Source organism: Dreissena polymorpha, chromosome 3 (assembly GCF_020536995.1).
Source record: "Dreissena polymorpha isolate Duluth1 chromosome 3, UMN_Dpol_1.0, whole genome shotgun sequence".
Taxonomy (NCBI): domain Eukaryota; kingdom Metazoa; phylum Mollusca; class Bivalvia; order Myida; family Dreissenidae; genus Dreissena; species Dreissena polymorpha.
In genome coordinates, this window is record NC_068357.1 from 63,844,448 (window position 1) to 63,864,056 (window position 19,609).

Below are 19,609 nucleotides of genomic sequence, written 5' to 3' on the forward strand. Positions count from 1 at the left end.
ATTTACATGTGATTTAGCATATTCCGCAGTGTGTTTGGTGCTTTAAAGTTCATTGATAGCATCGCAAAAACATATGACCCTTTGACGAAAATTTTGAGTTGCATTCATATGTGACTGTCAATTGTTATGTTTATGTATATATCGATTTTAACGTTTTGATTACGGTTTATGCAGGATTCTCAGCATTGAAACATTCATAAAACACATACATTTAATCTAAACAATCTGTAACAGGGTATTCACACACCCTTATCTGCTAATGACTACAAATCCAATCAAGACTGTAAGAGAGGTTCAGTGTGGGTTATAACTGGTGATAAATGAGTGAGTTGTATTTCTTACCGTGCATGCTGTTTTGGTGCGATGATTTCATAAACATCTTTATGATTTTAAATTATCAAAAACATTTGTTCGATTGCTTGCCAAACCTTGAAAGAGGTGTTATTCATGTTCCAATTGCCTTTTAATATATATTCTTTATAGAATCGTATAGCATTGGTCATTGTGTTTTATCCAATTGTATTTTTCTTGGATAGTATTGTGTAGTACAATAGAATATTTAAATTATTATTATCGTTGTAATGTGCTAATTAGGAAATGTGTTATAAATGTTTCAGACCATCATTTATATGATTGAATATAACGTGGAACATACAACAACTAGTGTTTAGTACACACAACCCGATTACAAATCTTTAAACGTAAATTATTACCATTCATAAAGCCCTCTTTTATTTAGTCGCGTATTTGGCAATTAAAACCGTTTATTAACTTCCAGCATTCTACAAATGGCAGAATGGTGTATCGGGTTTAGAGATTCGGAGACTGGATGCGTTCCCATACAAAGCAGCCTGTACAGTCGTCACTCTCAGGTAAGTTAGGAAATGGAAGACAAAGCTGTCTGCACAGTCGCCCCTCTCGGGTTAGTCGGAGACGGGAAGCGTTCCCAAACACAGCAGTATGTACAGTCGTCACTCTCGGGTAATGCAGAGTCTTGAATAGTACCCAGACACAACCGATTGTGTAGTCGTTAATCTCGGGTAATAATTTTATGGAATATAAAAAAATTCTGAGCGTTAAGCTCATGGTATTTATCATACCCAAGTTTTGGTTGATCACATACGTTGTTCAGATTTAACTTTAAATTGCGACACCAATATCGTTTTGGTGCTTCAAACTCTAATTTCTTAAAAAATGTGTTAAATGTCAAAATTGCATACCGTGTTTTTGAAAATATATTTACATGCGTAAATCAATGTATGGAATATATTATTCAATTATGATAATTTAACCCTTCTGTTGAGGTTTAAAACGTTTAAGTATCGTTTTGTGCTTAGTCAATAGAAAGTGCATGTTATTCGGTGAACTATGCTGACGCACAGTAAAAAAAACATTAACAAATCAGAATTTCAATATTGAAATTCAATATTCACAGCTGACATATTTGTCTATCAATACAAGATATTTTTGTTAATTTTGATTGTTATTTAGATGATCGGTTTTGTTTCTTTAATAATAATGATATTTGCTTCAAGGGGTACAATTCACTCGATCCAACGGCATGTACGAAAACCCACTCGGCATCAGAATTTGTCTCAATTCGTGGTCAAAATTCGTGGTAAGAACTGTAATAGAATAGCCATTGTGATTAGTCGTTTGTTTTTGTTTTTCAAACCTGTATTGAAGGGTCATTTTTAATTGAAATGTTTGAAATTAAAATGAAAAGAAATTCATAACAATAAGTGGATCCGGTACTGGTTGTCATGGCGGAGTAGTGTTGTGTGTGTGTGGTCGTTTTTCATTGTTTATCTTACGAAAGGTGATGTTGTTTTTATGAAAAATGAGCGCTGAATGAACTGGAAACAATATTAAAGTGTATCATGCAAGGAAGATAAAGTGGTACGGATTTTTATTTTAGGAATAAGAGAAGTAAGTGAAGATCATATTACAGTATTGTTCAACTGACTTTACACGCTCCACGATTTTCACAATTCTCAGGCTGACCACGAGAAATTGACTGTTTTTCTTCCTCTGGTTTTGTCTATATTTTAACAATCACATTTCCTTATATGGCTTGTGTTACTATTGACAGGGTATACTACTCATAAAAACTAGCGTATGTCTGATACCAATACAACAAACACTTCGACACCAACTGTCAACAACACTAAAAAGAGGTTTTTGTCATCGCCGCAAGACATAGCTGATTTAAAAAAGGGTCAATTCTTGGAAAGTATCATGGAAACTGATGGCAACACTAGTGCTGTTAATAGCTTAGCACTATCAGACACTGACTTAGAGAAAATCGCACTAGTAGTGAAGTCAGCATTCCAGGATGATATTCTTAGCCTTAAAAAACAAGTCGTTGATGGCGTGGTTCAGGGTCTACAATCTAGACTAGATCTTTTGAGCCATGAAAATGCAACTCTTAAACAGGAAAATAAAGATCTCCGATTTCGCGTAAACTCGTTGGAGAACATGATAGATGACGCGGAACAGTACAGCCGCAGGAATTGCTTACGACTTACTGGTATACCCGAGACAGAGGGCGAGAGTACAGATGACATCATTATCCAACTGTGAAAGCAGGTCAATGCTGACATAAAATTGTCAGATATTGACAGAAGTCATCGTGTTGGTAAAGCCGGCCCTTCCAAAAGCAGACCTATCATAGTTAAATTTGCAACTTATCGGGCACGTCAAACCCTTTACAAAACTCGTGCGGCGCTAAAATCGACGGGCTTCTCCGGTGCCTATCTAAACGAGGACCTAACCCGTAAAAAGAAGCCAGATCATGTACAACGCCAGGCAACTTGTAAAATACAAGAAGCTGGAGGGCTGATGGACTGCTGACGGGGTCATTATGGTCAAGAACAGGGTTGTTCGACATGATGAACTTAAAGTGTTCGAATAAGTCCCCTTTCCTGTCCTGAACCGTATATTTGCCGTCATTACGTGTTTACTCAAGCATCACACTATCAGATAAAGTTCATTCATTGTTATACAATTATTCATACGGAACAGTTAGCATTTGTTAAAACCTAGCAATAAGCTGATATCCAAATAGTTTTTATTCGTGCATGACTGAATGTGATTATATGTGCGCAGCGCGGCGTGTAACTCTTGCCTTCTATTTCTCTGCATACGTGCTGAACTTACACAGTGACTTATTACATGTACATGTACCTATTGTAGTTATCCCTGCTTACGTTTTTTCACTGTAGGTTGCGTGTATGTGACAATATTATGATATTTATAATATGTATAATATGTACAATGTATGAGAGTGTGTGTGTGTGTGTGTGTGTGTGTGTGTGTGTGGTGTGTGTGTGTGTGTGTGTGTGTGTGTGTGTGTGTGTGTGTGTGTGTGTGTGTGTGTGTGTGTGTGTGTGTGTGTGTGTGTGTGTGTGTGTGTGTGTGTGTGTGTGTGTGTGTGTGTGTGTGTGTGTGTGTGTGTGTGTGTGTGTGTGTGTGTGTGTGTGTGTGTGTGTGTGTGTGTGTGTGTGTGTGTGTGTGTGTGTGTGTGTGTGTGTGTGTGTGTGTGTGTGTGTGTGTGTGTGTGTGTGTGTGTGTGTGTGTGTGTGTGTGTGTGTGTGTGTGTGTGTGTGTGTGTGTGTGTGTGTGTGTGTGTGTGTGTGTGTGTGCGGCGTGTGTGCGTTCGTGTGTATTGTGCTTGCGTACGTGTATATACGTAAAAAACGCTCGTTTGCGATACAAGCGCCATCCGTATTGCATAAGATACCATGTTTACATTTACACTCTATGCCCTGCGTTTCAGTGATAATTAGTTACCACGATGGGTCTTCCTATGACCAAATTTTATCTGAAAAGTGTGTGGCATTTACCCTTTTGTTTCCGATTAATTGTGCAAGTGTGTGTTGTGCCTGCGCGCCCGCTTATGCGTAGACATAGTTAGTATGCGATAAATATGTTACCCGTATTGCATTAGCTAACCTTTTTTACTTATACTCTGTGTCCCTCTCACTGAACACAGATTTTATAAGCTAACCTTTTTTGTACTTATACTTTGTGCGTGCCCACTTATGCGTATATATCGTTAGTATGCGATAAATATATTACCCGTATTGCATAAGCTAGCTTTTTGAACTGATACTTTGTGTCCTTCTCACTAAACATGTATTATATCAGCAATCCTTTTTGTACTAATATTGTGTGTCCTTCCTATTGAACAAGTATTGTATAAGCCATAAGCTAGCATTTTTGTACTTATAGTTTGTGCGTGCCCACTTATGCGTATATATCGTTAGTTTGCGATAAATATATTACCCTTATTGCATAAGTTATCTTTTTGAACTGATACTGTGTGTCCTTCTTACTAACATGTATTATATCAGCAATCCTTTTTGTATAAATACTTCGTGTCCTTCCTATTGAACAAGTATTGTAAAAGCCATAAGCTAGCATTTTTGTACTTATACTTTGTGTCTTTCTCACTGAACAAGTATTGTATAAGCAACCCTCTTTGTACTTATACTTTGTGTCCTTCCTGTTTAAGTATTGTACACGCCCCAATATTTTTATACTTAATATACTGTGTATCCTAGTTATTGAAGAAGTATTAATTGGCTCTCTTACAACGAAATTTACTGCCGTGTCCAATTTTTTTGGCATATTTTCTGAAATTAAAAACATTAAGTTCTTACTAAACATGTATTATATCAGCAATCCTTTTTGTATTAATACGTTGTGTCCTTCCTATTGAACAAGTATTGTATAAGCTATAAGCTAGCATTTTTAGCTTGACTATTATTTATAAAATATATATAGTGGAGCTATCCTTCTTACCCCGGCGTCGGCGTCTGCGTTAGCGTTAGCGTCTGCGTCTGCGTTAGCGTGCAAATGTTGAAGTTTTCGTACTACCCCAAATATTTTCTTTGTCCCGTGACATATTGCTTTCATATTTTGCATACTTGTTAACCAACATGACCCCAACCTATAAACAAGAGCAGACAACTCTATCAAGCATTTTGTCATAATTATGGCCCCTTTTCCACTTAGAATATGAAGCAAATGTTAAAGTTTGCGTACTACCCCAACTATTTTCAATGTCTCTTGACATATTGATTTCATATTTTGCATACTTGTTAACCATCATGACCCCAACCTATAAACAAGAGCAGAAAACTCTATCAAGCATTTTGACAGACTTATTGCCCCTTTTATACTTAGAATATGCATATTATTGATAAATCTATGTTAAAGTTTGCGTACTACCCCAAATTATATTTCCTATATCCTTTGACATATTGCTTTTATATTTTGCATACTTGTTTACCAACATAACCCTGACCTATAAACAAGAGCAGACAACTCTATCAAGCATTTTGTCATAATTATGGCCCCTTTCACCTCTTACAATATGCCTCAAATGTTAAAGTTTGCGTACTACCCCAACTATTTTCAATGTCCCTTGACATATTGATTTCATATTTTGCATACTTGTTAACCATCATGACCCCAACCTATAAACAAGAGCAGAAAACTCTATCAAGCATTTTAACAGACTTATTGCCCCTTTTATACTTAGAATATGCATATTATTGATAAATCTATGTTAAAGTTTGCGTACTACCCCAAATTATATTTCCTATATCCTTTGACATATTGCTTTTATATTTTGCATACTTGTTTACCAACATGACCCTGACCTATAAACAAGAGCAGACAACTCTATCAAGCATTTTTTCATAATTATGGCCCCTTTCACCTCTTACAATATGCCTCAAATGTTAAAGTTTGCGTACTACCCCAACTATTTTCAATGTCCCTTGACATATTGCTTTCATATTTTGCATACTTGTTAACCGTCATGACCCCAACCTATAAACAAGAGCAGACAACTCTATCAAGCATTTTGTCATAATTATGGCCCCTTTTCCACTTATAATATGCAGCAAATGTTAAAGTTTGCGTACTACCCCAACTATTTTCAATGTCCCTTTACATATTGCTTTTATATTTTGCATACTTGTTAACCATCATGACCCCAACCTATAAACAAGAGCAGACAACTGTATCAAGCATTTTGACAGAATTATTGCCCCTTTTATACTTATAATATGCATATTATTGATAAATCTATGTTAAAGTTTGCGTACTACCCCAAATTATATTTCCTATATCCTTTGACATATTTCTTTTATATTTTGCATACTTGTTTACCAACATGACCCCAACTTATAAACAAGAGCATACCACTGTATCAAGCATTTTGACATACTTATGGCCCCTTTTACACTTATATATTTGAACATTTTGCTTAAATTGCCATAACTTCTTTATTTATGATCACATTTTATTATTACTTTCACAAAACAACACTTACCTGAATACCACAATGGATTCAAACCAAACAAAACAGACATAGGGTATTTCATAACGTCTGTTTTCCTTTTAAACAGAATTACAAATTTGCTGTATGGGTACTGATTTAGTGAAACCTTATACTCATAGGACAGATTGCATAGTGACTTCTGAAACTGAAACTGAAACTGCGGAAGTTATCTAACGTTTATCTTGTTAGGGTTATGTTCAACAATTTTTTAGTTGCTTGAAATCTGACATAAGTATTTAATATTTTGTTTGTTTGGATAATGTTTCTTTGGTACTGGAAAATATTAAATAGTGATGTTATAATTACCGGTAAATTGAGGACATACATGATTCATTTTTCTTTAACTTAAACAATATTTAAGATGGCGACCTTTTCTCAGTCAACTGTGCAAGGAAAGTCAGGGTATATATATAATGTAAGAATACCAAGAGATTCAAGTAGATGTCAGATCAATGCCATCTGTATTCTCTCCAGTGATCAGATTCTTGTAGCAGATAATGATAATAATTGTGTTAAGCTACTAGATCAGCAATACCGGGTGATAGGACACTGTGATTTAAATGCTCATCCAAGTGGCCTTTGTCAAATCACACCAATTGAAGTAGCTGTTACGGTGCATAATGACAAGACACATGCGGTCCAGTTTGTCTCAGTGAATGGTGGACGGCTGGTTAAGGGCAGGCAGTTACAATTTGAACATTCATGCTGTGGTATTGCTCATGATCAGAAGGACCTGTACATCACCACTGGCACTGAACTTTACAAGTATTCAAGCAATGGAGACCTGTTGAAGAGGCTTTATGAGGATACGTCTAGAGACTGTCGTACAGGTAATACAATGGTGGATATATGCAGATAGTATTTGAAAGATATTAACAATTGTTATACTGTATAGTTAACATGTCGATTTCATAAGTATTCCTGATATAACTATGTTTGCAAATCATGAACTTAATTACTTGATGTTTGCATTACATTGAAAACCACCATACAATAGTATTTTCTTTGCTAAGTATCATTAGGACTTTCTTTATTATGTAAATGTTGAGGCTAACTAAAATACAATTTAAAATAATGCCATGATCATAATTATGTCAGTACATTCGGTATCTCAGTAACCACATGTATTATTGTGAAAATGTTATACATTTGAACCATCCTTTATATATTTGAAAAAAATGAGTAATGTGTCTTATGAACATAATTATTATGTAAAAATTAACTACATTAATACTATTCTTCTTTGCAGTATGGACGTGCGCAGTTAATCCAACAGGTGACAAGATATTTGTCACAAACTGTACCCATCACCAAGTCCTCACCCTGGCTAGAGATGGTACAGTACTATGCACCTTCACAGACCCAGACCTACAATGTCCACTTGGTATACATGTAACAGCTCATGGACAGGTGCTGGTCTGTGGAGGGGCATCCGACACTATCTTACAGCTTGATGGGGAAGGCAGGAAGAAGCTGGCAACTCTTGCTACCAGAAAGGATGGACTTAGTGACCCAATTTCAGTCTGCTACAACAGGAGCACAGCCTCATTTATTGTGGGGCAATATAATAACGACAAAATCCTAGTGTTTAAAGTACAATAGTTTTGTTTCACAAGTTTCATTACAAACATTTTGGAACGTGAACTTAAATCATGAATTCATTCACCAGACTCGTATTCAGTGTTAGGTTTCATCACATAACTCGTATGAGTGATTTATCTTGTTGCTACGGAATGTTAAATCGTGAATATGTTTGGAAAAGTATGTTTCACAATAAAATTCTTGGCAACATGGTTTTAGTTTTAATGTTTTATTGCATTTTTCTAACAGGATTTATTGTATTTCCACACAATTTTAAAACATGCTACATGTATCATCTTTTGCAAGTTATCATTTCTTATTGCTCGTATTATTATTTTTCATTTGAATTGCATATCATGAGTGTATTGTTTTAACGTTTATCGTGAAACTGAAACTTACGAAGCGAGTGCCATATTCCTAAGTTTTTGACGGTCCTTGAGTTTAAATCACGGTATGAGCACTAGTCCTTAAAGCTAATTAAGAGTTTTCGACGGTCCCGGGGTTCGAATCGCGGTACGAGCACTAGCCCTGAAAGCTTTGGGTCTCTAGATCGTGCCTCGGTTTGAGGACTTACCCTATAAGCGACGGCGTGAATGCCGATGTGAGAATTTGCACCAACAGTGACAGGTCCGGGGTTCAAGCCCCAGTCTTAGTACTAGCCCTAAAAGCTATGGATCCCGGATCAAGCCTGTGTCTTACCACTAGCCCAGTAAACGAAGGATCCCGGTTGCGAACCTCAGTCTGAGCGTTCGCATCGAAAGCTACGGGTTCACACAGGGACTCGAACCAAACAGCCGTCGCTAACATACCATATTGAGCACTCGCCTTCTAAGCGACCGTTGCCGAAATGAGCACTAGCTCCGTAAGCAACATTTCCTGGTTTAGAGTCCCGGAATGACAGCTCGCCTCGCAAGCGATGGGTGTTTGGGTTCGAGCGCCGGTCTGAGCACTAGCCATGTAAGCTATAAATCCCGCATTTTTCGGGTCCGGCGCTAATAAAGGACTTGGATCAGGGTCCGTTCGCTTAAATGGTAGGTACTTAAACCGGGATTTGAGCCCGGGGCCCATAGCATACAGTGTGAGTGCTCAGGCAGGGCCCCAAAACCGGGACACGTTACGTAGGGTGCGAATGCTCAGACTGTGGTCCCTGTCGTCAACAGGGAAAGTCCTTGACTTGGGCTAAAACCCAAAGACCCATTGTTTAAAAAAGGAGCTATACGGCCTGGATTCAAAACCGGAGTCCGTCGTTTATGTGGCTAGTTTTCACACCAGGGTTGGACCCTGAACCCAGTCGCTAACTTGGCGCTTGCTCAGATAGGGGCTCAAATCTGGAATCCATGGCTTACATGGCAAGTGTTCAGACAGGACTCGAACCGGGGATCTATAGCTAACAGGGATAGTGCTCAGACCGGAGCACGAACCCGAGCACCTAGTTGTATAAGGGGTACTAATTGTGATAAAACGGTAAAGATGAAACGGCCGATCTGATTGGTTAAACTTAAAGTATTGGCCTAAACTTAGTTAGTTGGTCCCACAAGTTATTGAGTTGAGGCAACAACAAATAAGTTGTGGGAACAAGTTATGCAGTTGTCGCCACAAGTTTCTAGGCTGAGGCCTCAACTTAATAAGTTGTTCCCACAAGTTATTAAGTTGAAGGAATAACTTAATAAGTTAAATGGAAAAATTACTAAGTTGATGACACAACTTTATAAGTTTTGGGAACAAGTTATTACGTTGTGGCCACAGGTTATTAAGCTGAGGTCTCAACTTAATAAGTTGTGGGGACAACGTACTTAGCTGTTTCCACAAGATATTTTAAACGTTGTTTCCACAAATTATTAAGTTGAAGCCAAATCTTATGAAGTTGTTCCCACAAGTTACTAAGTTGAGGCCACAATATAAATAAAGAACTGAGGTTGTCTCCTCTGTGCCATCGTGTAAAACAGAAAAAATACGCATTGCTATGCTATATCTAATGGAAAACAGTGGCATAATTTATTCTATTGAAACAAAATCTATTACAATTAGCTGTCCAATTTGCCGAAACATCACATAAATTCAAGTCTAAATGATGAAGATACATTTTACAGCAGATTTATTAACTTAACGTCAAATTAATTCCATACAAACATGCTCCATTATGAAACACTTTAAAAAAGGTTAAACATAATATTTATTTGATTTTGTGAAAGAAATGTTTAACAAAAATACGTCTCTTGAAAACTTGTGTTTGTGTAACTTCGGCATTTTGAATGGGGACCATCGATCTATCACAGACGTATGCGTTCCGTAAAATTCATATTGATAATAATACTTTAAATACATACGGAATATTACGCTAGTCAATTGTTCCAAGAGTTTGTATCACTCGAGTGGCTAGTGTGATGACGTATCACACGAGAGGCGGAGTCTCGAGTGTGATGCGAAATAGCACACGCCACGAGAGTGATACAAACTCTTGAAACAATTGACTAGCGTAATATTCCTTTTATTATATACAACAACTAACAAAAACAGTTAACAATTGTATTTTTTACTTTAAAAAAACTGACAAAACAATGACTAAAAGTTTGGTACGCCATAGTTTATTTAAGACGCGTATGAATACAGTTTATGTAAATTAACGTGTAAACATTCGAACCGGGAAAACAAAGGTTTCCGAAACGCTTACCTTAATGCAATCGTTAAACCAATGTTTATAACAATTAAGTTGACAACTTCAAATTTTAATCCGATATTTATAACAAAAACGTTGACACGATATGCACTTCCACTTCCATCTTCCATGTCTTTATCGAAACTTAGTTTAAACCACACTAATTCATTGAATTCCTAACGAAATATACATTTATGCATGATAAACAAACACACCTTCCAAAATACGTTTTGAATTCATTCTATGTTTTTAACAAATAGTTTAGGCCTACTGTTAAAAAACACCCCGTCCGTTAGTCCTTGAAATCCAGAGAGTTAAGATAAAACCATTGTGTTTCGTCACAGAAATGACGGCACACGATGTTCTACGTAATTTAAAATAGTTCGTAATATAAAATATTTCTATTTTCGGTGCGCGTTATGTGACATCATTAAATGGGTCTAAGTAGTCCGGCTAGTATGGTAATACGGAATTGGAAACAGCGAGTAGCGTAATACGGGATTTTTATTTCAACGATTGATACAACCTGTATTTTGTAAAAAGCATTTAACAGGTATGTAATAGAGTAACCTTACTGCTATGGGTAAATACATCTGGAAAAAATCAATTGAGTTAATTTTTCTGTTTAAGAATACTTAAATTAAAGTTTAGCAAAATAAAATATAACATCTTGGTAAGAAACAATTTTGAAATTAAATTGATATCACAAACTGTATTTTCTATTAAAACAAATTACACAATACTGGAATATGATACTGGTATATAACATGACGTTTAAAGTCTATACAATAACTTGATCCTGATTATTTATATAATCATGTCGAAGGTGTGTCCGTAGAAGTCTGCAATATAATGACGCTGCTGGGATATGGGGAAGAGATCAGACGGAGGCGTGTTACAAAGTACAGGGAAAATGATATGCTGAGGAACGAACAAATCAGTGATTGAACTCACATCACAGCTGGCAGCAAGGCCGAGGGGCTGACCTGCTGGTTGGAAAGCGACCATGACTTGATGTTCATTCCAAAAGGCGTCCTCTGTGTGGAAGCTGGAGTTGATCTACACACCATACCAGACGACATAGAAGTGTACAGGATGGATACACGTGTATACCCAGGACACTGTAGGATGTTACTGAAGAGATGCGATCACACAACTTTTTATGATAATAAGGTTCTTTGTGATGACGGAAATGGGAACACTTTTCTAAGTAGTGGTTTGTTGCTTGATGAATTTTCAAAACGTAAATTCAAAATAGGAGTTCCACTCGAACGCGCGGGGCCCTCATTACCGAGATTAATAGGACCAGTTATTAATCAGACATAGTGTTTGCAGTACACTGCCCCCCCCCCCAAAATTATTTTTTTTAACCATCATCTTATAAACTACCACACCCCATATTATACCCCCCTCTCACCCCCTACCCCCCCCCTACCCGCCCCCCCCAAAAAAAATAATTTTGTTTTTGAAATATCGTCTAATAAATGACCACACCCCACATTATACCCTCCTTTCAAACCCTCCCCCCCCCCCAAAAAAAAAAAGAAATTAAAAAAAATTTCCTTTTTTTATTTTTGAAAGATCTTCTAATAAATTATTGCATATGAACAATTTCCCTATGATGGCTTACGTTATACTGTCAAGCCTTCGCATAGTCGAGCGCGCTGTCCTCTGACAGCTCTTGTTGTACTAATACTTTGTCTCTTTCTCACTGAACAAGTATTGTATAAGCAACCCTCATTGTACTAATACTTTGAGTCCTTCCTGTTCAAGTATTGTACAAGCCAACATTTTTATACTTAATATACTCTGTTTCCTAGGTATTGAACAAGTATTAATTGGCTCTCTAAAAACGAAATTTACTGCCATGTCCGAATTTTTTACCATATTTTCTTAAATTAAAATCATTAATTTCTTACTAAAACATATTTAATTTGTCAAAACCAATGTTTTAAATATTGACGGTGCGCTTCTAAGTATGTAAAAATGAAACTTTTTATTGATACTTAGTAACAGTAGCCCGCTTATGAAATACACATTCCATTATCTACAAATAACGCGTCCTAAAATCTTTATAAATTGTTTAACGGTAAATATGGATTTCTTCCCGCCAACTAATTTATAGAGAATACTAGGTTAGCGTTGAATACAGAGAAGTTTATGTTGCGAGGCTTAGAACGCCGGGAGCGCGGGCCTTGGCGAGCGCTTTCGGTGTTCGAGCCGAGCAACATAAACTTTTCTGTATTCAACGCTAACCTAGTATTCTATTTATCCCATTTTTGTTTTCAACGTGACATTTAAAATAAACAGATCTAATAACTTAACAATAATTTTAATTCATTCTTTAAAGTGCTTAAAATCTAACGAATGCAACCATGCGTAGTGATATACAATGTATTTGTTTTGGTACGCAAATTAGTCTTTAAAAAATTTACACAACAACTGTACAACGAGAAAAAACATCACCATATGCCTCGATTCAATTTTACGCAGCATGCACATTTTAATACATTACGATCGCGAAAGGAGGATTTTATTCATTTTATTTTCGAAAGAAAATTATCAAAATCAAATATGGCGGCGATTGCTCCTGACAAAATGATGTCGATGCAAACATACATGTACATGTAGATTTACACAAAGAGTCGTTCTAAACATAAATTATAAAAAACCTACTCGCCTTATTTGTTCATGCACGCTGCAGATTTTGATGGCGTCTTGATCTAGCCTTCACATCCTTTAGTTTGCGATCCAAACACAAGCTTATCCGTAAAAAATATATTAAGCTTTGAAACACTTGTTGCAAACGGGTTATTCTTACTGAATAGACTTTCTTTGATAAAATCACATAGACAAAGTTTATTCATCAAAGAAAATACCCTTACGTTTACTAACTTCCGAAAGCAAAACAATTCGAATAGACTACTGAACCAAAATACACACCCATCAGTATGCTCTACACACACAAATTCACATCAAAATAGGCACGCTTATTCTGAAAATCAATAACACGAATAAGCTAGATCTACATGTAGATCTAAATCCTTCGTCTCACCGGTTACATCCGAGGTAAGTAGTCCATAGAATATGCACTTTTTCATCATTTACATTCACGAATCGATACATAAACACGAAAAAAATGCGAGTCTTCAATATTTTATTCCCAGACATCGCATACTTGTTTCGTGTACACCTAAAGATGACATCACACAAATGACGCAATAAGTATGTCATTTTATGACGCAATCAATCAGCTGATTCATTTTACGGATGGCGAAAAATTATGCCCCGCGACTAGATCTAAAGGTTGTAGGTTGTATATATAATTTTAAAGCCAAAGTTTTTTCGACTCTAGAGGTTTCTTTCGAAAAATCATTCAGTGGTTGAAAAATTTAAAAAGTAGTCCGTGCACGCGACAGGTATATCCCACAGTGTTGGAGACAGGCTAGTATATTCCATAAGGTGTTATACCGTCAATGTCGCGGTGAAAATGGGATAAAAAATAAATGTTCACTGCCTAACATTAATAAAATAATGGTTATATGTATTCAATGAGCATCCTATTCATTTACGTTTCCAAAACATGCCCTTTTTAAAACAACATTAATTTGAAGCAACTCAAATAATTAACGACTGCATGCGCTTGTGTTAAATACATGTATATACATGTATTGTACACTCCTAATGTAAAGTGCATTTTGCATCTTGTATTGTCAATTTACTACGACGTCATGGCGTAATGTCATGCGCAAATATATTATTTATCTGGAGAGGGCTCCAATAAGGTTTGCCTTTCAGCCCAATCCTATGTCAATGTCATGTAACTTGTGAATATGTTACTGTGTCGTAATAAATAAGTTTAAACAAAAAAATGTCGTATTAAATAAGTTTAAACCAAAGGAATAAAGTGCACTGGTCCGACACGTTATAATAAACTTAAATAATTGTATTGCATTTCGACTTAACCTAACATTTTCATAATATAATAAGTGCGTATCAGTCTCCGTTCTATATCTGATCATTTTTAGCTCGACTATTATATATGAAATATATATAGTGGAGCTATCCTACTCACCCCGGCGTCGGCGTTGGCGTTAGCGTTGGCGTTAACGTGAGCGTGCAAATGTTAAAGTTTGCGTACTACCCCAAATATTTCCTATGTCTTTGACATATTGCTTTTAAATTGTGCATACTTCTTTACCAACATAACCCCAATCTATAAACAAGAGCAGACAACTGTATCAAGCATTTTGACAGAATTATGGCCCCTTTTATACTTAAAATATGCATATTGTTGATAAATCTATGTTAAAGTTTGCGTACCACCTCAAATATTTGTTTATGTCCGTTGAAATATTGCTTTCATATTTTGCATACTTCTTTACCAACATGATCCCAAATTATACACAAGAGCAGACAACTGTATCAAGCATTTTAACACAATTATAGCCCCTTTAAGACTTTGATAATTAAAGTTTTGCTTAAATTGCCATAACTTCTTTATTTGAGATCACATTTGATTCATACTTTAACAAAACAACACTTACCTGACATACCACAATGCACACCACCCAAACCATCCTCCATGCCCCACTGCCCCACCCCCGAATCACCCCCCCCCCACAATTTATTTTTATTTTTTTCCCCTTATTTTTGAAAGATCATCTATTAAATGACCACACACCCACATTATACCCCCCCCCCTCTCCATGATGGCTTACGTTATACTGTCAAGCACTCGAATAGTCGAGCGCGCTGTCCTCTGACAGCTCTTGTATTTATACCTCATCCTTAGAAAATAGCATTAAAATGTATATCAATCATTACTTGATAGCAAATACGAGTGAAATAGGTAGTCATAATAAAATAATCACGGAGAAAAAAATCCACATTTTTGTCAAAAAAGAAGATAGATTTTAAATCTTTAATATCTAATATTTTTAATGGGTGTCGGGTTTTCCTTTAATCTGTGAACCGCTGTCGAACCTTAGCGTAACGCTGTAGCTTTACCCAAATACAGGTTTGGCAGCCTGTTCAGTTCGGTAAGTCAGAGACTGAGAGCGTTTAGAGACTCAGCAGCCTGAACGCTTTCAGATCCTAATTTACCCGTAAAACACGACTGTACATGCTGTTGTGTTTGGGAACGCTTTCAGATCCTTACTTTCCCGTTAGAGACGACTACACAGGCTGCTGTGTTTGCGAACACTTTCAGGTCCGTACTTACCCGTAAAAGACGACTGTGGTAATTAAGGATCTGAAAGCGTTCCCAAACACAGTAGCATGTACAGTCGTCTCGTACGGGTAAGTAATGATCTGAAAGCGTTCCCAAACACATCAGCCTGTACAGTCGTCTCTTACGTGTAAGTAAGGATCTGAAAGCGTTCCCAAACACATCAGCCTGTACAGCCGTCTCTTACGGGTTAGTAAGGATCTGAAAGCGTTCCCAAACACATCAGCCTGTACAGTCGTCTCTTATGGGTAAGTAAGATTCTGAAAGCGTTCCCAAACACATCAGCCTGTACAGCCGTCTCTTACGGGTAAGTAAGGATCTGAAAGCGTTCCAAAGCACATCAGCCTGTACAGTCGTCTCTTACGGGTAAGTAAGGATCTGAAAGCGTTCCAAAACACATCAGCCTGTATAGTCGTCTCTTACGGGTAAGAAAGGATCTGAATACGTTCCAAAACAAAGCAGCCAGTACAGTCGTCTCTTACGGCTAAGTAAGGATGCGAAAGCGTTACCAAACAAAGCAGTCTGTACAGTCGTCTCTAACGGGTATGTAAGGATCTGAAAGCGTTCCCAAACAAAGCAGCCCGTACAGTCGTCACTCTCAGGACAGTTTGAAGGGAATTATTGTATGCATTGTAATAGTTCTGCTGTTCTTGTACGTAACTCTTACCTTTCACAAAACAATCAACCGACTGCGTGATTACTTGTTACTGCTGTTAATGATGTTAGTGACTGGGTTAGTTGTTCAAGCTCGAATGAATGAGGTTTGATCCCTTAATTGAAGAATAACCGAAATCCTAGCTATAATTCTCTGACTCCTGTTTTAGGAAAAGAACAAAAAATATGATTGCATTATGTTTTTACATAATACGGAAGGTATTTGTTGTATACAGGTGCGTTTAAAATAAGTCTCAGCATAGCCTTCATTTCGCCTTAAAAGTTTATTCGTATTATCTTAAGATGTAGAAACAGACAGGAATGTTATTAATATCTCTATAATTTGTAAACTTCGAGAACAATTTTCTGTAGTTTTATGTGTATTATGTTCTACGTGTATACCATCTTTAACTTGTTATATATAGTAAAAAAATAAGTCGAAGTTATCTCATGAAAACGTCAAGTAATTATCTGGGCGGGATTCTTTTGCGACTTTTTAATTCTACCGCAAAAGTGAATCCCATATCATGTGCATAATGTATTTATTCTTACCTTATTTCTGGTATTCTTTAATAATTGCCCATGCTGTTTAATTGTGTATCGGAAAACATTACGCTCTTTTTATTATGAAAATACACAACGTGACTGTAGTGACTTTATCTAAAACAACATTTCAAACAACTCCAAAATTGTGTAGTTTTCCATGTACCTGTAATAGAAATTACATAAAATTGCGCATCTGAATTTTACTTAAAGATCGTCCTATTTTGTTTTTAGAATCATGTCAAAAGTGTGTCCATGAAGATCTGTACAATAATGACCCGACTGGGGTACGGCGAGGAGATCAGACGACGACGCATTGAGAAATACAGGGAGTTTGATAGTGTGCAGAATGACGAAGGAAATGATGTAACGAGAATAACAGTTGGCAGCAAGGCAGAGGGGCTGACCTGCGTTTTAGAAAGCGACCGCGATGTGTTACACGTGCTGAAAAGAGTACTCTGTGTGGAAGCTGGTATCAATCTTCAAACCATACCAGACGACATAAATGTGTTTAGGATGGCTACGTGTGTATACCCAGGACACTGCATACTGTTATTTGAGAGACCAGCGCAAATAACGTTTGATTTAATTGCCCATGCTCTGTGTGTTAATGGGTATGGAAATGTTCTGTTAAATAGTGGTTTATTCATGGATGGATGTGCGACGCTTACATCTAAATTTGAAAAATATTTTGTCACATCGGTGCAACATGAACGCGCGGGGCCGTCAATACCGCATACCATTAATGGTTTTTTGCATATGGACATAGTATTTGCATTACGCTGTCACTGCCCTAGTATCATACACAGATGGGCTGCAAGACCAAGTCACTGGCCGTCACCAGACATAGTTTAGAAAGTCGTATCATTAGGAGCCTATCTATCCCCGGTAGGGTTTAAGGGAAGTGAATGCAAGCACATTGAGTGGAGGATTTGTTTTAATACCGGTGAGGCAGAACTCGTAAACAAACTTAATGACACACAAACGAAAGTGTATGTTATACTTAAAATGATCCTCAAAGATATACTCAAACCAAATAATAAAGAAATTACATCATACATTTTAAAAAACATTATATTATGGCAAAGTGAACGTAACTCACAGACATTATTTCATGCATGCAATTTGTTTCACTGGCTGCATGATGGTCTGAAAGATCTTAGGACTTCTATTGCCCAAAGAAACCAGCCGTATTACATGATTCCGGAGCGAAATTTAATGCACACATGTGGTATAGAGGATGTTCTGCAGCGTAAATGGGTTTCGGATATCACGGACATGCTAGAGGAAGGTCCCGGGGTAATACTGAGATTGCCGAAGATACGAAAGGCCATTGTCGCATCCCCCGAGCCAATGCTGTGGTTAAGCAAGAAAAAGATGGAGATTGAGATGTTGCAGCTGGAGGAATTCGTCAGAAGTGCACACTGTTTACATGATAACCGGGAAGCGGACTCGGATTTCATGCTGAATGCGATACGTAAACGTATTAAAGATGTGTATGGAGAGGTGCAACTACGTATATTCCAGGAGGGCAGTTTTGTAAATGATTTTAAAGAATTCATCAGAGAACTGCAAATGTAATAGTGCAATAAAAATGCCCAAAATACATGTGTTCCAAGGCAGGCTAATGTCTTAGTTCACATTTTTTACAGTTTATTGTAGTTTTCAATTTTACTATAACAGGTTGTCTCGGAGACAATTTATGATTGCACGAGAAAATAAGGAATATAGTGGGATTTCGTACCCTTGCGTGTGGATGTGCTTCACTGGTCCGCTAAATAGGGACAACAGTTTTAATAGTTAATTGTAAGTGCTACAACCGCGTCGTTTGATTTACATATACATATGTACATCATAATGCAAATATTGCAAAACAAGATCAGTTAGATATTATTACAACTGTACAATTGTTCAGGCTGGTAACAGTGCGTCTACGAGGGCTCTTTTTCAGAAAATTCCTGTTATGCATCTGTAATGTTCAACATAGTTGGTGTGTGATTATTCACTATAATTAACAAAACATGCTCTCCTTATTTAACATTGTCACTGTGTAGTGTCAGCAATATGATATTTTGTGTTTTTACAATTCTAATGTAATTAGTAATCACTTTGTAGCGAAGGCTTCTAAATCATTTAAATAAATATAAATCATGAGCACTCAATGCTGTTTTCAAACTTTTACTTTTCAATATCGTCTGATTTTGAAAAAGCGTATTATGTTATCACAATCGCGTTTCTTATATCCCATCCATATATAGACAGGGTTGAAGTCAGAGAAATACAACTATTCAACAGAATTTGTAAAATGCAATTTCAATAAAAAAAAGTAAATCGATCACTGCTCTTGAATTGTTAACCTTTGTTCACTTCACAACTGTAACAGCCACGCATTTATTTGCAATAACTTTGGATTTAAGTGCCTGAACGGGAAAGTCACACCACAAGAAACAAATGTGTAAGTTACAAAATGATTCATTACAATCAGGTTACAATATAGTATTTAAGAATGCAATGGTACACTCGCTAAACATCATCTTGCTTTACTGAGGGACATGTTTTCAGTATTATGTTCTGTTCGACCTGAGTACAA

The 19,609-nt window shown here is 36.8% G+C and overlaps 1 protein-coding gene across 4 annotated transcripts in view; it reads left to right on the top strand.

The window, feature by feature from the left end:
- LOC127874477 (uncharacterized) overlaps nucleotides 1-19,181 on the top strand; it is a 30,792-nt gene extending 11,611 nt beyond the window's left edge. For all 4 annotated transcript variants that reach the window (XR_008046937.1, XM_052418833.1, XM_052418835.1 and 1 more), the window contains 2 exons: nucleotides 779-872; nucleotides 17,254-19,181. Coding sequence is in view for 3 of the 4 variants with exons in the window: in XM_052418833.1 (XP_052274793.1) it covers nucleotides 789-872; nucleotides 17,254-17,874 (705 nt within the window). In the remaining variant the exon portion in view is untranslated. The remainder of the gene's footprint in view (nucleotides 1-778; nucleotides 873-17,253) is intronic.
- The last annotated feature ends 428 nt before the right edge of the window (nucleotides 19,182-19,609 follow it).